General features: G+C 35.7%; 1 protein-coding gene across 8 annotated transcripts in view; it reads left to right on the top strand.

Moving 5' to 3' along the window:
• The window catches only part of KCNMA1 (potassium calcium-activated channel subfamily M alpha 1), a 426357-nt gene that overhangs the window by 341477 nt on the left and 62336 nt on the right, over positions 1-22544 (top strand). For all 8 annotated transcript variants that reach the window (XM_053983344.1, XM_053983342.1, XM_053983341.1 and 5 more), the window contains one exon: positions 20978-21071. In XM_053983344.1, the coding sequence (XP_053839319.1) occupies positions 20978-21071 (94 nt within the window). The remainder of the gene's footprint in view (positions 1-20977; positions 21072-22544) is intronic.

Below are 22544 nucleotides of genomic sequence, written 5' to 3'. Positions count from 1 at the left end.
GATGCTGTCTGCATCCTGTGGAGTGAATTTAGCAGAGGGTCTTATGCAAGGTGACATGGAAATTATGTTTGCATTTTTAGTTCCTGAGTGTGGCTGGTTGTCACGAAACTCACCATGACAGTTTCTTACCACCAGGCAGCAGATTCTTCCTGTTACCTCCTTGGTGTGGGACAGATGCTGGCCAGTTAGGTCTCCTTCTCTACTGCTTTTGAGCTATTTCAAGCGACAGATGCCAGAGCTGGCTCGGTTTCAGCTTGAGCATTTCTGTCATAGCCCTGCCTTGAGCCCAAATTCTGACCTTTACTATATGAAGTAAAGTATTTATGAACAAGCAGTGGCTTGATCCAGAGCAGGCTTAGAGCAAATGTCAAGTGTCAAGTCAGTCTCCTGCCTCCTTATACCACCTGCATTAGGAACCTGGATTAGACCCTAGACTACAGCATTGACTGCCTTAGGCTTTATGGGTCTGGAGAGACATAACTTATTAACAAAGAGTTATTAAATTTTTATCAGTTTTATAACGCAATGTAAATGCCTTCTATGAATCTACATTGTATTCATTATCATTTAAAACGTTAATTAAGTCAAAGTTGCATTTAATTTACTTCTAAATGTGCCTTTGGGAGGAAGCTTTTTAAAACAGCTGTAGGATTGAGAAGCTCATTGATGCTGGGAAGTTGTTAGTACCATTTTTTAGGATAGGTCCCCCAAACTGATTGCCATTTTGACTCTTAACTAGTTTGTGTGGATGTTATTGGTCAAGGTCTCTAATTAATATTGAAACAACAACAGCAGAAAACTATCAGCTCATGCTAATCACAGAGACACTTTGATACGTAATTATGTTTTTTTCCAATTACTTTAAAACTAAAAAATTTGTTATGTAAATCCTGTACATAGCATACTTGTTATGATTTATTTTCTTTCATATCCTTATTATTTGACTCCTTTTATAATTCAAGGAAAAAACATATTCACTGATTTGTAATATTTACCCTCAGATTGAGAGAAAAAGAAATCTTCTGGCTTATATTTTATACATTTTATGTAATCTGAAGGTATTGTAGTATATAGAAGGAGGTGCTCATTGAAGTATACAACAGACCACAATATTGTTTCAACAGATAAAGTGGAATGCAGTTTAGTATAAAATCCCCTAGAATGAAAGCCCTTGCTTTATGTATGGCAGTGTTTTTGCTTTTGATGCATTGTGATATAAAACCAAGAGAAATATGTAAAAAATCAAACACAGTGAATCCATCACCTGATTATTCCATGAGACCTCTAGCACATTTAATATATGCATACCTTTAATCAGGTTTGCAGTGAGTCGCTAATATAGTCACTAATATAAATAGTAGTCACTAATATAAATACTATGTGGCTCATACTTCTAGCACTGGAAGCAGGGGCAGCCAACCTATTTCTTACCTAGGCTAGGAAACTCTATTGAATTAGAACAAGAGCTCTTCAGATTTTATCAAGGTCAGTGTGGGTCCAGCAGAGTGGATCAGCACCCAGTCTGAAAGTCAGAAACAACTTAAAAGACAATTTTTCTGGGTCTTTGTATCTTCTACTGAGTACCTAGGACCTTCTGAGGTATTTGTGTACACCGGGAAACAGAACCTCATGAACTATTTATGTTCTGCATGAAAAGAGGAGATTGTTGTCATATAACTCCATATGTGGTTCTTGAAGTGCCACAAGACAAGTGCCCATGCTGTACTGTTGCTTTGATTAGAGTTACAGTAGACAGGAGGGGGTTGGACAGAACACATGTGGAAAAGTTTTAATTTATTTTTAAAAAATCATAAATACATTTATTTCAGTATGTAAATTCTTAACTATGTTGATAATATACTATAACATAAAGTTCCATCGTCCTTTCACTGTTTGAGACTATTCACCTACTTCTTTTAGCATTTTTTTATAATACTATGAAATATCTTTCCTTATGATACTTAATAGTGAATGCTGTAATTCTGTGATTCACTTATTATCAAAGATTTGGGAAACATAATGTGTACTATCTCACACAGACATGCTTCACTGATACTGATCAGCTCTTGTTAGCACAGTACAATTATTCTCAAAAGGAAGGGTGGAGAAAGCATTATTACTGTGTAAGATGTGTCTGGTGTTATCTGGTCAAACACTCCTGTGTGCTTTTTAGTTTGACTGGAAATTTTACCTTGGCAAATGGGAAACAAAAGTGCCAGAAGGCAAAGATCCCAATCTTGACTGTGCCACTGACTTACTACCTGACTATAGTTCTTCCTCCCCTCAGAAAATGAAAATACTCTATTCTCAATCTATTATACTATATTACATTTTGTGCTGAGAAGTGCTTTGAGATCTTTACATTTTGAAGTCCTAAATATAAGCCTGAATGTTGTTTTGACATAGTTATTCCCCTTCAGAGGCCAATTTTCAGATTTTCTGATCTTTGCTTAAGAATGTAGATGCACAGCAAGAACGAGAGGAGACTGAAATGGGGTACAAGACAAAAAGAAGGTATGGGGAAATTACCATAATTGCCTTGCTGCTGTCTAATTTAGAGAGGTTTAGAAAGGGTATGCTGTATGATAGGGCAGGAATAACTTGAGTTTATCTGTATCAGCAGAGAAGTATCTCTACTGCCATATTTTTTAAATAATCTGAAGTTTTCAGCTGCTTCTTAACTTTAATTGGAATGCAGACCTTGTTTACTATGAGGAACTGCTGAAGGAAAACCAAAAATTCATTATAGCATCTTTGATCTTTGTCATGCAATTTCCTTTGTTCGTTCTTGCATAAGAGATTTTGCTTGCACTACGCATGTTCCTTTCTCCTAGTCCCATGTTCCTGACATTATCTTCACTCTCTCACTCCATAATGCTATATGTTCCCTGACACAGCATGTCTGACAATATGGAGAGAGATTTTACATCACCCTGTGCTATGGGGGAAGACTGGCGACAGGAAATGGAGGCTCTGTTTTTGAGCAAACTGTTGCCAGAAGGAACCGCCAGGTGTGCCATCTAACAATGGACATGGTTTGGTCTAAGATTTGCCCTGCTTCTGTCATACTTAGATGATCCCTTATGGGATTGGTCATTAAGTAAAAATAGCAGCTTGACACATGGACAGTAATTTATAAGGCAAGATAAATATTTGCCTAGCTGGTAAAGTTTTATTGGCTGATAGGACAAAGATTCTTGAAGAGAATAAAAACAATTGCAAGTTTTGAGCCAAATGTAGAGATGATGCTTATTCCTGTTCCATGAGCAATATGTGCTAAATCCATAGGTGCAAACTGATAGCATATTTCATTAGCAAGCATTTGTCCAAAGATTTTTTTTTCTTTTATTCATGCTTTAGCTCTATTAGAATTATTCCTGATCTACCAGAACATGCAAGGACTGCCAGGTTCTCTGTGATCAGTCAATCACAAGACGGGCGTCAGCAAGGAAGTGATACAGTGTTTATTTAGAATTGCAGGGTATGAAAATGACTATAATTCACACGATGAGACAGCAGAAGGATGAGAGAAAGTGAGATGCACTGCTGAATAGAACAGGGTGTACTTTTCTGACTTCCACTACATACTGTCCTTTCCAACATATGGGACATGTTTCCCAAATATTCAGATGACATGCTAATATTTCTCATCAGTAATGGACTCCTAACAATTCTTGTATCTTGTCCTGTTTTTGACAAGAAACACTGTTTTTTACTTTGCTCTGAACAAAGCCAATAAGCTTTCCAATGAGTAAAACATAGTTTGCATACTCTTGGATGCTAATAACTGCTTTTGGTGTTCCACAGAAAAAAGTATTTAACCTGTTGTGTGAGGTTGCAGATTTTGAGTTCTACTGATGTAAAATTTTAATTTTTGACAAATTATGTTTTGTGTAAATTGAGACATGAAAGTGTAATTTTTGTTTCATTTTGTGAACAAAATTCTGCAGAGAATGAAAGCAGTTTTCATTTCAATAAGTTTTCATTTTTTTAGAAAGATCTAAATTTTTTAATAGTTCTTAAAAGATGGATTTTCTTTTTCCACCAAAAAAGTGTTCCGTAGGAAAGGTATTTAAGGAAAAATAAATAAGTAAATAGATAAATACATATATGAAGAATTTAATTAAATATGTTTTTATTATTTGTATTCAAGAGTCTCCCTGCCCTGAGTAACAAGATGTACCTTACTGATTTCTTCATTCAGACATAGGAGAAAAGATGAGAAGACACTAGGGCTGGGACAGATGTCAGTCTCAGCAGAGATTCTGTAACGATAATTATGGTGCAAAGATTGCAGAGCCTGGAGTCAGTAATGTGATCCTCACTATTTGACAGGATCCTTCCATACAAGGAGTCCAACGTGCAGGCATCTTACACTTCAGAGAGTTACATGACTCAGCAGAAGCCCTTGGTTATGTTTGGAAGAGGAATAGATGAAGAAACAATTTGCAGTGCCAGAGAAGACAAGCCAAGAATCCAATCACATAGTCTGGACTTGACTCGTCTTACATGAGTGTGAAATTCTGTAAGAGCAGGGATTGACGTTCTTCTAACTTGCTGACACCAGATCCTCCTGCATGTTAATTTATGAAGTATGAATTCTGTGCCCTATCTGCACTGCAGTATGCCATTATCGTATGGTGATGGTGTTCTTAGAACTCCCTACACCTGAATTTGCCTCTTTCAAGTATAGGATTGTTTAAATTTTTGTTTCAGTTCTCCCCTGTTACCACTACCACATGTAGTTTTTTATTAGAGCATGATCTGTGGAGAACTTTCTGTCTTTCAGGGTTTTTTTTCTGAATAATCCCTGAAAATACTATCTCCTACTTCAATGAAAGTGCCTACTCTGTTTTTGGATTCAGGATTTCTAGTGTTAGCATGTCTATTGGCTGATCAAACTTAAAAAGTCTTTTTGATTGGCTGATTGAGTCTTTGAATGCTGCAGCTCATTCATCATTCATCAACAGTTTTACTGGTACTTCTGTGGCTAAATAGCAAAATTCTTCTTTTGCATTTAAAATTGTAGCTTCAGGGCATGCCACAATCTTAGTTTTGTATATTCTGCCTCAATACTCAAGCCCCACATACTCCTCAGGAAACATCCTGAAATTGTCCCTTGGGTCTCACAGATTTCCCCAGCAGTATCCTTGAGTTCTGCCCGTGAGGAATATAAAATATGTAAAAATATGTGTTTGGTTTTAATCTGCCCTTAGCATAAGAGTCTTTTGTGTGCCCTCTTCTTTCTCCTCAAACAGGACAAAATAAAACCCTCAGAGGTAAAGCTCCAAGCAATTTGATTTTGGAAGATGACTTTCTTGACAGCTGTCAGTGTCCCCTGAGCATAGGATTTCTGGATGCTTTCAGTATCTGACTGAAAACATCTGGCAGCAACAGTATTTCCAAATACATTGGCATCCTGTGGCATTTGTGTTTGATATAGTTTCTTTTAGGGTAGTAACTGACTTGTAAATCTTATGAAATTTCATGCATCAATTTTTTCTTTGTTGGAGAGAGTTCCTCAGCTCCAGGTGATTGTAGAGTTTATAGTGAACTTGCTGTGATAATACAACAGAAATCTGGGCAGTTCTGTGGTTTCCTGCAGAATCTTCTTTCCTTTTTTAAAATTTTATCAGTCTTCTCTCTTCCTTATCATGCTACCTGCTTTGAAAAGGGATGTCACCTGTATTTAATTTTATATTCTCAGTGTTTAAGTGATTTTTGTGCTGAGCACACCAAGTGTTCTATAGGGCACAACTAAGTAACCTGCTAATTCAGCACCTTGACAATCCTCTCCAAAATTCTCCATTGCCTTTTTTCCTCTCCTCTTGATTGATTGCACTGTGTGAAAACAGTGAGGGTGCTCTGTTGAGCTCCCTTTCTTTCTTTGGTAATGCCCATATTCTCATCAAGGTTTGGTTAATGAATCCAGAAGTAGCAAGCACAATGCAGTAGGGTTTGATAAAATTTTCTTTCTAAAGCTGTTCCTCATCATGGGTTGTGATCTGTATGATCCTTGTCATGAACTAAGCAAGGCTGGCATCTCCCTGTAGCTTTAGTATCAGAATAAAAAGTAAAAGGACAAAACATATGTAGTTCTTTTTTTTTTTTTAACACGGATATCAGTTTAGTTGGGTAGATTCAGTATTACTTGCTTTCTTTCTCTGTTGCTAGCCTATGTAATTTTATGCCATTATAGTTGGTCTTACATGAAGTGAATGTGAGGTGGCATGCTTTCCCTTTTCACAATATTTCAAAGGAGTTGAACCCTAGTTGCTGCAAAAATTTCAATCTTACCAGTAGTTTTTTTTAGTAATAGTGAAATTATTTGACAGAATTCATTACAGTAATTTTCTATTTTATGTGGAGGTATTTTGATCCTATTCAAGTTGTGTTTGAAAAATATGATCCTTGCTATATACATCCATCCTTTTGAGTATTCCTTCTATGAGAAATCAAAATGATGATGTAAGTAACATCGTTGTTAGTTGTAACCACTGGATTTCTTAGCTTACGCATTATTTTCCACCCTTATGGGAAGCCCTTGCTTCCAATAGCAACCAATTTTGGCCAGTCTGCTCTGAGCTTTTTGCAGAGATATGAGTTTTGGGGTTTTTTGTTATTGTTGTGCTGTTTTGCTTCCTCCCTTTTTTTGCCAGTATTTACCTAAAAATTATGTACTATACTTCCCTAAATTTCCATAGCAATTGATTGTATTTTGTCTCCATTTTTGCTATCACTATTTTTGCTATTGTTTTGTAGATTTAATCTTAGTTATTTGTATCTTGGTTGCTTTTATATTCATAGATTTAACAGGTAGTATTGGTTTTTAGATGCATTTGTTCAGAGCAAGAAAAAAGCTTCACAAGAATGGAGTACATTGTGGAATAAACTAAAGTAGGGATCACTTAGAAAAAAATACTAATTTCTTAGTGTTATAAAGAGTATTTAACTGTGTATCTGTAAGTAATAAAACCTGCATACGTGACAATAGCCTTTTAATACAACCAGTTCAATCTATTAGATTAATGTTTACCATGTGACTTATAGTACTTTGCATAAAACAATTTTTTTGTAAACATTGCCTGCTTTTATGAAAGCCATAATTCGGCTAATAGAGTATTTTTAAACTGCAACCAGTCTGCTAAAAATCTTTTCTGGTAATAACATTTCTGTGTACAAGTGCAACTGAGAAATACTGCACTATATTTATGCATGGATTTGAAGACAGGAAAACAGCACTGGGTCTTGAAACTCCCTGTAACCAGCAGGTGGTGGTGCTGGCTTAGAAATCAGTAGTGGTTGAGGAGCCTGCAAGAACTTCATTATGTATTGCTTTGCTAAGAAAACAATTTTATAAAAAAAAATATTTCAGATGGCTCTTTTAAATTGTATACTGTTTTTCCCATAGAGGTGTGTGCAGTGTAAGCACTTGTTTCTAGAACCAATATCTATGTAAATAAGCACAGCGTTTATACTTTACATATGAACTTACAGGATGGCCACACAAGTAACAGGAGTGTAAAGACCTCCATCCCAGAGGAATATTACAGCTAAGTCTGAAAGAGTACTGGGGATCACTCAGCCTGATCCTATGAAATTTTAGTAAATGGAAGTTCTTCCACTGATGTGGGTGAAAACTGAATAAGACTAATGATAAGAAAGCCAGAGTTAAATGCTAATATTTCAGTTCTTGTTGTTCAGAGCCACAGACATTTCTATACCCTTTTCTTCAAAGATAAACACGAGCCAAAAGAAATTTAATGGTATCAAATTTTACAAAGTGAAAAATATGAAGAAAACCCCAATTTATCGGTCATGTATTGACCACCTAGTTAAAAACAGAAACAGCCTCAGCCAAATACTCTCAAGTGTGTTTTCAAAAGTAAGGCAAACTCATGGGGAAGCAGAGGAAGAATTAAAAAAAAAAAATACATAGAATCTTAGAATTTAAGAATACAATCCCCTGGATTTATAAGAAGTGTAGAAAAATCTTTACTTCTTTGTGGTATTGGCAGGGACCTAGTCTGTCTTCTTGTAATAAGCAATGCAGATGAAATTTTATTTCAATTTAAAACTTTAGGATATGCAGGTTGGAATTACACTGGAAATATGTATTTTTAAGATGCCAAGATAATTGTCACTTCTACATGGAAAACCATAGTAATAATTCTAATTAGATTTCTGCAAGATGAAATCTACACTTCCCAATGTTTGCAGGAAGGAAACAGTTGCAACAAGACTGAGCTGAAATTTGTGGAGTCCTGCTCCAAAGGCATGGAAATACCACTTTTCTGTGCACTGAAATACTCTGCCTGACAAACACAATCTATGCTGTAAATAAAAGATTTCTAATCCCAAGGAACAGAGCAATCACCAAGGACTCCTGTGTTTACTTTTACTCTTAGTTACTTCAAGGAATTTTATATTTTTCTCTGAATTTAATGGAGCTGGGGGAGTGTAAACAGTAAAGTGATCATAGGCACAATGATGAGTGGCCTTTTAAATTTAGATTTTTTTTTTTTTTAATAGTAGCTTATTTTTCATCCACAAGTAGAACTTCACTGTTTTCTGCAGTGACTGATCAGATTGTGAGTGTGTTTAATCACAAAGGGGAAACTTCCTTAACTTTGTAAAAACAAGACAGATTCCTCCTACAGTTTAGCAGAACTGCATAACTACAGTATGCCCTTGCTAGTGTTGCAACTTCTTCCTCTGTGTCCCTTATAGTTGGTGTCAAAATCTTCTTTGAGGCAATAGGACAAAGGACAACACACTTTGGGTTGCTATGCATTGAAACAAGGAGAGTCTGTGACAATGCACAGAATATTATAATTTGCTCTGTGCTGCTACTCTTAAATAATCTTCCAAACTTGTGTCTTTTGGCTTTACCTGTCACACCTTGGGGAACAGCCAAAGGGCTGCTCATAAGGAAATCAGCTGCCCTTTTATTGACACTTAGTTTTTTTAAGGAAGGGAAATAGAAACACAGAAATAAAAAGGATGTTAGAGTTATTCAATGTTAGAGGCACACTTTCATGTCTAATAAAAAAACCAAATCACCAAATGCTGTAAAAACAATATCACATATAAATATAGTATATTTTTATGGAATATATTCCATATGTACTTTTCAAACAGCAGTAGCAATATTGCAGTCTTACACCTGCTAGATCTGAGAAAATTAGAGATTAACAGCCACAATTTCACATCATTTGGTCACTTGAATTTTAGCAAAATCTGTGAGTAATAAAATCCTTTAAAAGAGAATTGACTGCAAGTGAGCCACCCAAGGCTATGTAACCCAAGATCAGTGGTAAAACTAAATCCCAGTCAGGAGATTCCCAATCCTCTGCTTGTAACCTTGGGATCCTCAGGTAGTCTGTTAAAATGTTAACATGTGGCTTTGAGCAATCCTTTTGTACTTCGCTGTGCTGGAAACAGCAGCTGGGGCTCCAAAATCATAGTGCTATAGCTGCTTGTGACTTAGTAGGAACACAGGGTTTGAACAGCTCTTTTCTGACACAGGGGTAACATTTTCTGTAGCTCCTCCTCCATGTTCAGAGCAGAACAGCTTGTTATAATGAAGTAACATAATTTAAAATTTAACTCAGCATATTTACACTTGCCATACCGATGAGGCACTTTGACTTTCCTTATTCTCCAAAGTGCACTCTCAAAAGACAAAGTTAATTCCCTTCACTTTGATGTTTGTCTGGAGAACAGACCCCCTGAAAACAGACCATGTTCTGTTTTAAGTTCTATGGTTTAGGCACATCTCCATTTCTTCGCCCTTTCCCAAAACAAACTTTACTTTATCCAAATAGTATTCTGTATGGATATGGCATATGGAGAAGTCCATTGAACAATTAAATGGACAGGGGGAAAAAACAAGTCCACTGATGCTTTGCTTTTTTTTAACTTTTCATTTGACAGTTTTCCTATAACAGTATAATGACTTGAATAAACAATTAGAGAGTGAATCATAATTTGAAAAGGCAGTGGAGAATGAAGACTAAAAATCAAGAAAAATGTATTAGAGAATACTAAAATTTGATTTAGAAAATATGTTCAAGGTTCAATGGACCTATGACTTAGTCTAAATATAAATTAGCATTTGATTAGAAATTGAAGTAGCTTTTTATTTACTGTGAAAACTTGGCAGGGAAAAGAGAAGATGTTTGCTATGTACAAATAGTGTCCTATTGTCTATATACCTCTGTACTGGAACGAGAAACCAGATCCATGAAATCAGAAGCCTTTCTTCTCAAAATTGCACACGCCAATGTCTGTAAAATCCTGTATATATGGGAAAGGCTTGCTTCTCATTTATGACAGCATATACATGAGTTATGAACAGCTCCTGATCTAAAGTCCATTGAAGTCTGTGTAAATGTTTTTCTGACTTTAGTGGACTTTGGATCAACCACAGTTTGGAAAGTCTTAAACCGCTTTGCTTGCTGAAGTCATAGTAACAGAGAAATGATAATTGATACAGCATTCATATTAATTATGTTATTGAATTAAACTGGAGGAGCAAAGAAAAGAATACCATATTTCTATGGTAACCTTAGGGAATTTCTCTACCCTTAAAAACAAGTACAAATGGTATAAATCCATATGCCAGACATTTTCACCAAAAGATTCAAGTTATAAGTTTTCTGGGTTTCCAATGTCCTTTGTAGTATATTTTTCATTCTATATACAAGTTACTCTAAAAGATCAGGAACTTTAAGTCTGTATTGATTTCACTGAATATCAGAGCAGCCATCTTAAATTAATAACAGGATCCAGCCTGGCAAGATCCCACATTTGCTGTTAACTGTCTTTTTTTTCAGCATTCAAGGAAAAGCAAAGATGAGAAATATATCTGTAGCTGAGTTTCAGTTCTTAATGTGGGAGAATAATTAAGACTGAAAGACCATGTATTATTAATACAAAATTTAAGTACTGGATGCTAATAGAAAGGAAAAGGAAAAAAAGAAAAAAGTAGTAGACACAATACATTTGTTTTGAAATTTTATGTGCCTTTAGCCAAAAGGTACAAGCCTGGGACAAAAAGAGGGCAAAAAAGAAACGAAATATTTCTTGATCTGCAATTTCAAAGAGAATGTCTCATGTTAGCACCATTCAGTATTTGCAAAATGTTCTGATGATGCATTCTTGACATTCTTGGAACTTGATGTTTTATCTGCTTCAAGTGGCACACACTGCAACTAAAAGCCAGCCTCACCTGCTTTTCTAATGGTGTTAGTGTGTAGATATGCAGCGTATCATTTTGTACTAAAAAAAAACAGAATGAAATGCATTTCCCTGAGTTTGTAATGCACATAGAAACAAAAGCAGCAATCCTGTTTCATTTGAATTGCCATTTCAGACACCAAGCGAATGTTGTGCCGCAGTTTCTAAAATTAACATTCTTGTATCTCATCAAGCACCATTATATTGTTGTTTCTAGTCAATGATTTCATTACATCTGTTACCACCCAAAAAATCAAGTAAATTTGTAAAATAAATAGTTCATTGGCATAAAATGATTTTTAGAGGATGAATAATGTGGGGTGTTTTTTTTTTTCCCCAACAAATAACAAATGTTTTTATTAAATCATATTTCAATACTATGCTTAATTCCAACCCCAACTGATTTGGCACATTTTCTTTTTTGAAACTACCTTTGATAAGAAATGCATTACAAACTCATCAGTTTAGCTTCCTGTTAACAAAGAGACAGCAGCCGTCTGGATTATTCTAGATCCGCAGTGAAACTGCCACACTGTGTATGCTCAAACTAAAGCTGTGCAAGTTTGACAAGGGGCAGATGAATCCAGGAGTTATTGTGCAGGGGTTTAAGTCTATGCGGCAGCTGACGGTTGAAATAATCATCTATACATCGCTCTGAGCTAGCTGAGGAAAGGTTGAAGCTGTATATTTTCAACATATCTAGCCTAATGGTTAATCTGTTGTCTTGTACAGGGGGTGCTGGGTGGAATCACAGCAATTGCTGACAGTTTGGAGGAATTGCTGTGGGTATTTTCAGTTGCCTGATTCACAAAGTGGTAGGTAGAAAAAAAGTCTAAACAGGCTTGTCATTGAATGAGGCAAGTCATGCTCACTGTCACTCCCATCAAAAGAACTCTGGTAGCCAAAAGCTCAATCAACATATTGATTATTTGCATTTAGTAATACAGGGCCGCAGCTTGTCTTCACCCCCTCCCCCCGATGAAAGCTGAGCCAGATTGCAGAACGGTGACTGCTCCTTTGGAGGTCAGCTTGGAAGATGTTCAGGAGAAAGACATCGGTTAAGTTGGGGGAAGAAATAAAATATTTCTTCAAACCAAGATAGTTTAACTGTTAGAAACACTCTCTGTATTTCTAATGCTGGATCTGACATATCTTCACAGTGACATGGCATTACTCACTACAGAGATTAAGGGGGTGCAGTATGAATTAGACTGAAACAAAAATGAAGTATCTGCAAGTGACAGCTCTGGCTGATGGCTGACTATGAAGGAAAGCACTGTGCTAGTGTCTGGCTAAAAACAGTGCTGAAAGCCTAGCAGCTGATAGGGATGGGGGAGGAAAGGAGCACGGGGTATCGGTGGTGGTTGTTTAGAATGTCTGGTTTTGGTCAGGATATTTTTTCTTCTTTAAAACACATTTTTATCTTCCCTTCCAGGCAAATCATGCTGAAGCCAGTTTCAGCCATTTTGTTGAAAGCACAGTACTGGTATTCTGCCTTGTTACATTTAAATTAAAGCTCAGCGCAGTTTTAAGTTATGGCAAGTGTATGCTCACAAAGAATAAATAGAGATTGCCACAGGCATTAGTTTAACTACATTTGTTGTTTTAAAAATGTTCAGGGAGTTTCAGATTGCAATTCAAATTATCTTCATTATAATAAATAAAATGTACAGAAATAGAAACAGGCATGATTCCCTAACGCAGTCTGTAGGCAAGTGTATATTCATTGAGCTTGAAAGGGAGTTCCTGAGGGTGGGGGTAAGGATAGGAATATATGCAACTTCAAAATACCTTTACAATTGCATTAATATACACATTTTATACATATCATTTTTTATCTGTCTAATGGTGACAGGCTTCTTGGGCGAATTCTGTACAGTATTTATTAAAAGTAGATAGTGTACCCAGGGTACAATTAAAAAATACTACAGAAAATATAATTTTTTACCCTTACTCTACTTTTATCCTGTTCTTTACAGTTTGCCATTCTCAAAAAGTAGTTTAAAATTTGGTCTTAAAATGGGTCTCAAAATATTCTTAGGTAATAATAATGCCTTATGGATACATGACAATGTACTGAACAGTTCTAAGGAACTTAGGCAGCATTAAAAATAGAGGCCTGTGATGGTTTGCATTGGAAATAAAGTCATATGTCATGCCACATAAAAATAAATTAATCTAACTATGACTAGAAAAACTATGACTAGTTCTGTTTTAGTAGACTTGGTGGGGCTAAATTGATCCCATACTTGGAAAAGAACCCTGGTGGATTTGGAGGTTGTGATTTGATGTTGCACAGTGGTACTACAAATTACCCCAATCCAGACAGTTTGATTGCCAAACCTAGTGAGGCAGTGACGATATGTAAGGATGTATTTAGTTCCATATAATTAACAGCAATCTTTGTTTCCCAAATATGTTTTCTATGGAAATCAGCACACATAATAGTGCAAGAACCCAATCAGATTTAAAAGAAATTATTAATAAAAATCAACTGTCTTTGCTGAACAGGGGAATGCTCCATAAATGGTTTAGGTTCTGCACACTATAGTCTGTATCTGCTGAAGTTGACCTGTGTTTCTCACCTGGTTGTACAGAACTGCTTCATCCAAAGGCTCCATGCTTGCTCATGTAGTTCAGGGTGTATCCCAACAGCCCCATGTGTGTGGCACAACATGCACCTACAGCTTGACAGTACATTTACACTAAGAGTAGCCAGTTTACTCTTCTGTGGTAAAAAATACATGTAATTTTAGGAGGAATGGAGAAAGAGATTATTATCTCTACCAAAGACTGATCATTCAGATATATTATTCTGTAATCCTTGCTTTTGAAGATTGAGTCAAAAGACTTGGACCTCCTGTTGGAGGAAGAAAGAAAATTGTCCTATGTACAAAGAATTTCATGACTTGTCCACTGTGTGCCTTCTTCCGCTTTGATCTAAGCACATGTCAGAGGCAGGAGGCTAGAAGTCATGGGATTAAACCAGTACTTAGAACTTTTAAATCTGGAGTATTTTGACCAAAAAAAAAAAAAATTGGCAACTTGTTACACCCATGCTCAGTGATAGTACCTGTCCACACTGTTGGAAGTAAGGGGAAGTAACTTAGGTTTTAAGCAGCTCAGTCTGCCTTCCTGCTGAACAAGATCATGTGGTGCTATTAGATATGATGCCAAGCTCCAGATATAAAGCCATACCAAAAGAGAGTATTTTTGCTCTGACACATGCTGTGCCACCGCAAGCACAAATCTTGGGAAAGCTTGAATTTGTCTGCTTGGAATATGCCATAAGATATACACTGCAATGGAAGGTTATTGCTTAATGGTCAGGTCTGGTATCTGAAACCATCACTTATTGAACTCCAGGAGAGTCTGTAAAAAGATTATGGTGTTTCGTACAACTTGATTGGAGAGTTGATAAGCTTAATAGATTCTGGTCTTCTTCCATTGCATGTGAAGATACTTTGATACAGGATGTGGATTTTTAAAGATTATTTCCAGTATTATTATCTACACTTTAAAAATAGAACTGAGTTGATGCATATCAAGGCCTTCAATGCTTGGCCAGTGACATGTGTAGGGAGATAGTTCTCTGTAGATGTATTTTATCATCTGAAAATTATTTCACTTGGAGGAATATCAAAAGTAGAAGTAGAAAATTTGATAAAATAACCCAGTAACTCTGAGGTAAAATTGATAATTTTCAAGTAGTGTATTCAATATTTTATACAGTATATTTTATTTTTTGTGGCAGTATTACTAATCAAAGATATATGCTGTCCTCTGATGATTTAAAATATATGTGAACTCTGGTGAGTATGCATTATTATTATTATTATTATTATTATTATTATTATTATGTTACTTCTATTAGTAAAAATCAAAAAAATACCATAAATTAGACTTTAGTTCTTTTCTCACTATTTTTTTCAATCTACCTCAGTCAGAATAGTAGCAAGCCATCAAAAGGTCACTGAATGGAATGGGTGCTTTGTCACCAGCCATTTCAACCTTGTTAAAAGGTACCTTCAAATGACTCTTGTAATTCCTATACACTCACCTTTTCCGTGGGAGAGACAGATTTTGTGCATGAAGACAAATGGCAAGCATGGGAATGCTATTTTCTTCTTTCCTGTTACCAGATGGTGTTTCTAGCTGGTGGTGAACGAAAAAAGATCCCAAAAAACATGCTGACCTCCTCAAATACTTTGCCTCTACTCTCTGCTCAGTGTTCTCCATAGAATCTTTAAGGCCATTGAAACATATGGAAATGATGCTGCAAGTTTATCAGTCCACCAACTACTCCCTACCTAAACTTCCTACTTCATTATACATAACCAAATATAAGGCCTTAGCAGCTCAGTTATATACCTTCTTCTCTATACTATACTCATTCAGAATGAAACAAGCATTAGAAGAAGATCTTTATTATGTATTTTTATCAGAAAAACATTTTGCTGTTGGTTTTTACTGAGGGTGCTGTTTGTTAGAGGTACTAGTAGATGGGGTAGTGTTTAAATAGCCTTGATATATTATCAGCAGAAGACGAAGAATCACCATTTTAAACTAAATCCATATTTAAGATATTGAATTTTTAAACTTTCTTTTCAGAGGTACTATTTATAACCTCCTGAAATTTACAGTATGCAGCACTGTTGAATACTCAACAATTTTTATGTAGGTTCCTTAAAATCAGTTTAATTCCATAAGTATGCTTGCACAATTTTGAAGTGGTGACCTTATGTTTTCTATGATTCCTTATTTATTTTAATAGCAGCAGAGTGCCTTACCTCCCCTGTCATTTTCAGCAGTTTCAAAGAAATAAACATCTTCCACAGACAGTAAATCTCAAAGCTCTTATCAACACAAGGAAATAAGTATTACCTCAGGCATACTACCCTAGGATGGGATTATTGCTTAAAGGTGATAATATTGTTGAATAATCCTTCTATAAGTATTCTTTTATAAAGAGTCATTTTTAGAGGGAAAAAAAAAAAAACACAAAAAAGCTGCAGGTATAAACCTTTATTTCTGCTGTTGGAACTGATACCTTAAGCTTTAATGTCTGTATTTCCACATAATATCAAAATTGATTCGTGCCTGTGGTTTGAAATAGTTTTTAATACAAAGAAATTAATTTAAATTTTTTCTTATTATTTAGAAGTAAAGAATGCAGCTAGATCAAGTTACCCAAAATGTTCATATCAGTTCAAGAATGCAACTACTAATGCATTGATTGATGCCAAGTCCACTGAAGGAATCCCGGAACCTGTTCCACTTGTTAATAACCGTAAAGGGAGCCTCTTCCTACCCAACAACCCCTCGCTGCTGCACCTTAACTTACTGAGTTCTGTTGAACAAGGAAAATCTACCTACTGTAGATTGCAAAGGGCACTCAGCTTGCCTGTAAAATACCGCTACCATTCCCAAAAGCCTGGGTTGAACCAAGATCTCCGTAGGTAGCCCAGTAGTTGGATGCATAAGGCAATACAGAATGGTTTGTGCATGGTTTTGCAGTCTGTTTTCAATGTGACTATGACATTACTAATGCTCTCTTAAGTGCTTACAGATGTGGGTTTCTCCAGATGTGGTGATTAATAAGTTAATCGAGATAGCTAGTCAACTAATGTTTCTGGGTGGTTTGTGCTTTACCTTTCAAAGGATTTAATTGCTTTCAAGCATTTACATGCTAGGCAGAATGAACTTACCAGGTATCTCAGTTCATATGATGTTCAGTAACATCGATGTTATTTCAAATTTCAGCTCTTTTTGGTGTCTAAAAACGCGTCTGTAAACTAGTTCAGCTAGTGACCTGGGAGAGGCAGTCAGGGAGACAGTGTTGTTTTAAAAATAGTCAGAAAATAAGAAAAAAGTTATGAACTTGTCCACTGTTTTGGAAGACTTTCCTTTTGTTTTGCTTTAAAGATGAAATGAGGATAAAAATCAAGTAATATGTTGTTACAGATGTTCAACTCCACATTAAGGCTTTTTAAATTACCAGCACATCTTAAACCAATTCATGGAACATTGTCTGGAGGTTATGTCATTGAAATAATGAACACTCTTTACTCAAGAATAAGCAAACATGTTAAAACATCAGTGCAACTTTAAATTAAACCCCAGCATAAAACTGAGTGTCTGAAGCCTCATTAGACTCATCTGACATTTTTTTAGCATTGAGTCTTCCTGAACTGTAAAACTGTTACTAGACCAGTGAGCTCTGGGTTGTTACAGCAGTACAATAACTGTTATACTTAGGGATGTGCAAACAAGCTCTTGAATATTATTAGAACTCAGAGGATGAATTGAGTTCCAAATAGATAAAACTCTGTGTCCAATTCTTGAATTTATTTCCAATTTTCATGAAAGCGGTAAAAAAAGTCTGCATAACATAATATGGCTGTAGTTAATACAAATCCTGTAGTATAAAGACATAAAAAATGGGATTCATTAACAAAAGCAAACATAAATATCAGAATTGAGTTGTCATATATCACAGCCCCATTATTCAAATATGTTTGTCTTTCATAAGAACAAGTGAATTTAAGACTCCATTTTAAATTAATGCAGACACAGAAACCATGAAACTAAAATATTTAATAACCTTACTAAAATTTTTGCTATATCCACTTCTTTAAATAGGCAGGAAATTGATAGGAGTATCTGAAGGATAATAATTAAATATGTTTTATATCCTACTTACTACTAAGAAACTACTTGTGAGTTATCACTGCAACATTTTTGGGAACCAAGCCATAGGTAATAGTGTCCATTAGATACTATTCACATATTTCAACTTCATGAATATGAAAGATTCCATTCCTATGGAGTTGTGTTGCTAAACTGCAACACATTCTATGGAGTTGTGTTGCTAAACTGCAGATGCCCTGTAAACTCTATGCAGAAATTTCAATGAAAAACAAAACTTGCTTTTCTGTCATATGATTAATACAGATTTACTTCCATTGCTACAATGAGAATAAATGGCTTTCTTGGTTAAGCAACAAATTGAGATCCCTCAGAAGGCTTTCCTAAGAGGTATTAATTAGTGAGCCGTGCCAGCCTTGGACTTGCCAGGCAACTGGTGACAGTAACATAATTTGAATATGACAAGCACATACCCAAAAAGGAAGCTTATTTATTGCAGATGCAGTTCCAATAACAAGTACAGACTTCTAGAAATGTACATCTAGAAGTTGTTCTTTTGGATGATTACTAGTATGATTTTGATTTTATTTAGGTGGCAGGTTAGCATCACCTGGCAGCACTGGAGAACACAAATGTTGGGCCATATAGTACAAAAACATCCTTATTGTGTTAACTTTCAGAATTTGAAAGGATCAGACAGGAATCTTATTAGCTACCTGAAAACTTGGAAAAATATTATTTTTTAATATTACTTTCTCTTGTTCAGAGAAATATTATCTACAGTTGACTTGTGTTGCTGTAAGATTTTTGCATATGGTCCTGATGGCTGTGTATCTTCCTTGAACTGCTAAAATTGTATAACACACTTGTGGTGCCATACTGCATCTCTGGACAAACATTCTGTAACCCCATGGTAACAGATTAATTTGAATGAAATTTAGAAGTTTTACTCCCAAGAGAGCAAAATAGATCATTTGTTGTTTTCTGGAGGGAACATTTTGCATGGTTCTTGTTCATTTTATCTTTTAAGTGGTGGAACTGAATATTTGTATCCAATAAAGTATAAGAGAGCACAGTGCATATCTTGAAAGCTATTGTTTGTGTGGAATAGCATGCAAATAACTTTTTGGTAGAGAGGTTTAAAACAAGAATAGGCCATTTTCAAGAAAATAATCTGAAGAGAGTGTTCTGAAAAGCGCAAAGACTTGCACATTTTGCAATCAGAGCTGCAAAGATATTACCAAAACAACAATTCTATGCATGTTTACTTCCTGGTGCACATAGCTAAATACTGAAGTGATCTAGTTGATTATGTGCAAACTATCACTGAAATAATTTTTTTTTTTTGAGAATTTTCTGTGGGCTTATTTATTTCTCTTATTTATTTCAGCCAAAGAATGGCATTTGACTAACCATCAATAAGCATTTACACTATGGGGCTTTGATCTGGAAAAAGAAAGAAAGGTCAAATGAGAAGAAAATTTCTTTGTCTTTAGGGATACTGCCCAAGAAGAGAAGAAATTTAGTGAATAAATCATTATTAGACAGTCATTGTTCTGATCTAAGTATTATCTTTTACACCACTCTTTGTCACACTTATTTTGGGATTAGCTTTGTTTGGTTGCTTTGGTTTGTTTTTTTCTGTTTGCAGTGGTTTGTTTGGTTGTGACTCCCTTGTGCTAGGTGATGCCAGGTCATCTAAAAAGAAAGCAAAATCTGTCATTTCAGGGCCCAGCCCTTTGGTCTTGACCAAGGCAAAATGAAGTTCCATTGCAGGCTTGGGCAAACAGACAGAGGTGGTAGGCTGGAACTCAGTCTGTAATAAAATAGTGTCAGAAGAGAGTTATAGCAAAAGGCTATAGCTTCATTTCTTCACAGATAAGTCTGGTGCAAGTGATATATAACCCATTTTTGTTGTTTTTCTTATGTATCTTGTTACAAGTAGTATTTTTTTTTCTCAACGTCTGCTTGTGCACTGCTAATGTGTACTAAGCTCTTTAAATATAGCAGCTACTACTACTACTAATGCCTTTCCTTTTAGCTTTAAAGTAAAAGCTTCCTAGGCATCAGTTATATTATCTTCTAATTAATTTTTCAGTTAACAGTAGGATGGGCAAAAGTTTATTTTTTCTTCTTTGTATCAGAATAAATTAACATTAGTATGAACCTGAGAAAGCAGGCATGAGTTTATTCCCTTTGATAGTACATGTAAAAGTTCCATACAGATTATCAAGTGCAGTTACAGTCTCAAAACCGTAATGGTGGTTAATTCTTATAGATGAGTTCTTAGGAAGCTGCACTTGTTTAAGCAATACATATTGTGACATAAGTTACCCAAGAGTAGTCTATGACTGACAAACCTATAAGTGATTTTCTATCTGGAAATCGATCTGTCCTTGAAAATGCACCTCATCCTCATTGAAAGATTGCATAACACATGCATTCTCTGTTATACAGGTATTGTCTCCCCACTTCCATTCAACCTCATTCTGTTCACTCCTGTTAAAACTCCGTTTTGGGAGGAGAGTAGAGCGATGAGGTCTGACTTGTGCTGGAGATCTCCGCACAATGGCAGGCTGCATTCACATTCCCAACTAACTGAATCATTGAACATCAAGGCATTGAATATTTTACATCTCTTCATGAAGACTCTGTTGCTTGGCATGTGAGGAGCGAGAACCAACTGGTGTCTAGTTCATTAGCAAAAGCAGGCTGGCAGCTGTTATGTTGATATTGAAAATAGTACTTTATCTGTCTGGGAATACAGCAGAGCACTAATTCTATTTTTCTGTAGTGCAGATTAACTGATAATAACTCTAAGAATAACCCGAATGTGGTCCCCCCGCCTTTGTTTTTGAAGTATGAAACCAATTTGAACACCTGTGTTCAAGACCCTGGTATTCTTTGCTTCTCCTTCAAGCCAATCTCTTCGACTAACACGTATTTGATTTTTATTACTGTTGGCCTATGTTAGCAATGAAGTATCAGTGCGTGAATGGACATAGAGTGTGTGTTCTTTGCTACTTCGCTTGTATTTCATACTGCACTCAGAGCAGTACTTAATCTCATGAGTTCCTTATATTTCCAGTTGAAGATGAGCAGCCGTCGACACTATCACCCAAAAAAAAGCAGCGAAATGGAGGCATGCGAAATTCACCCAACTCCTCACCCAAACTGATGAGGTAAGACTGTAAGAAACTCATATCTTCATCCCCTTTCTTTCTTGCTTCCTCCTCTCCTCCCCCCACATCAAAAATAAGGGAAAGGGGTGAAAAAAAAAGATTGTTAGATGGTTTCTGAAAGGCTGAAGTATTTATTCTGTCAGCTTGTCAGCAGTTAATGATAGAGCTGAAAAAAAATTCTGTCATGAAAAACAGTTTGAAAAGCTGTTTGAAAAATACATAGGCTTTAAAGTCTTAGCTGTCACCCTGTCCTGTCCATGTGTAGTTCTTAAACAGCAGTGGCACTAATGATAGCACTAACCAATCAGGGGAACTCATGTGGTTAGTTCGCCTCAGGCAATTCTCTTTTTGTTGGATTCCCTCTGAGTACTGTTTTCTGTACTTAAGGCCATATGTGAGATGTATCATCACAATCAAAAATGAACCTGAATATTACCTTCCTTTTATCCTGTCGATTGAAATCAAATTTCTGTTAATTGATTTAGACTGATGAAAAAGTCTAATAATATATGTACTTGCCAAAGCAAAGTTCAAAACTAACACAGTTTTAGTCAAGCTAAAAGCACATTAATTATGAAATACAGGGATTTTTAAGAGGGTAGTATATACTCTAAAAGTTGGTGATGAAAACAGCATCTTGTTAGTGATATTTTCCCCTGTTGCTATGTGTACATTATTTTACAGTAGTACTCCTTTGTATAACTATGTAGTTTCCTTTTATAGAACAAATTACCTTGAAGAGATTTGTTAAAACTAGAACTGCAAAAAGAAATTGTAATCTATTAAAATATTATGTGATTTGCATTCTATCTCACTGTGCCTCGCCTTTTACCTTCTCAACTCAGTCAAAATTGGATCCCATAGTAGACACAGAGTTTCCAATGAGGGTGTTCCTGCTCTGTTTTTGCATATCCCATGTACCCAGGCTAGACCCTCAGTCCATAATAGCAGGGATTTCCACTCTATATATATATATATATATATATATATATATATATGTACACATACACAGAAAAATGTAAACTTATTTGCATTTATAAACAGACAGATTCGTGGTATTTGAGATTTATGTGTGTATAACTGTGCCTGCTCACAGAGGTTACGTGAAAAAAAAATTGATACAAATTTATAGTTCTTTCCATAAATAAAATCTATTACTTTTATTATTGACAATTATTTTGTTCCTGTAATGATTCTGGATGCAGGCAGGTGATATTTGTCCTTGTATTTCAGTCACTGGACTGGAATTTTCTTTGGGCAGATACAGAAGCATCCATATTTGTTTATTGTTTCTGCAATATAGGGCATATTCAAGGACATACTTCCACAAATCGTCTTCATCTCTGTTTGGACTACAGAACCAAAAGTGAGATTGATTCACAGCGGGAAAATGCACCCAGCTGTGGCTTTTTTTTTTCCCTATTGACCATCTATTTCTGTAGAATGTGTCATTAAAAGTTCTCTGCCTTCCTG

The sequence above is a fragment of the Vidua macroura genome, chromosome 8, assembly GCF_024509145.1.
Source record: "Vidua macroura isolate BioBank_ID:100142 chromosome 8, ASM2450914v1, whole genome shotgun sequence".
NCBI classification, from domain to species: Eukaryota; Metazoa; Chordata; class Aves; order Passeriformes; family Viduidae; genus Vidua; species Vidua macroura.
The sequence above is the reverse complement of the archived record's forward strand: the minus strand, read 5'-3'. Positions and strand labels throughout refer to the sequence as shown.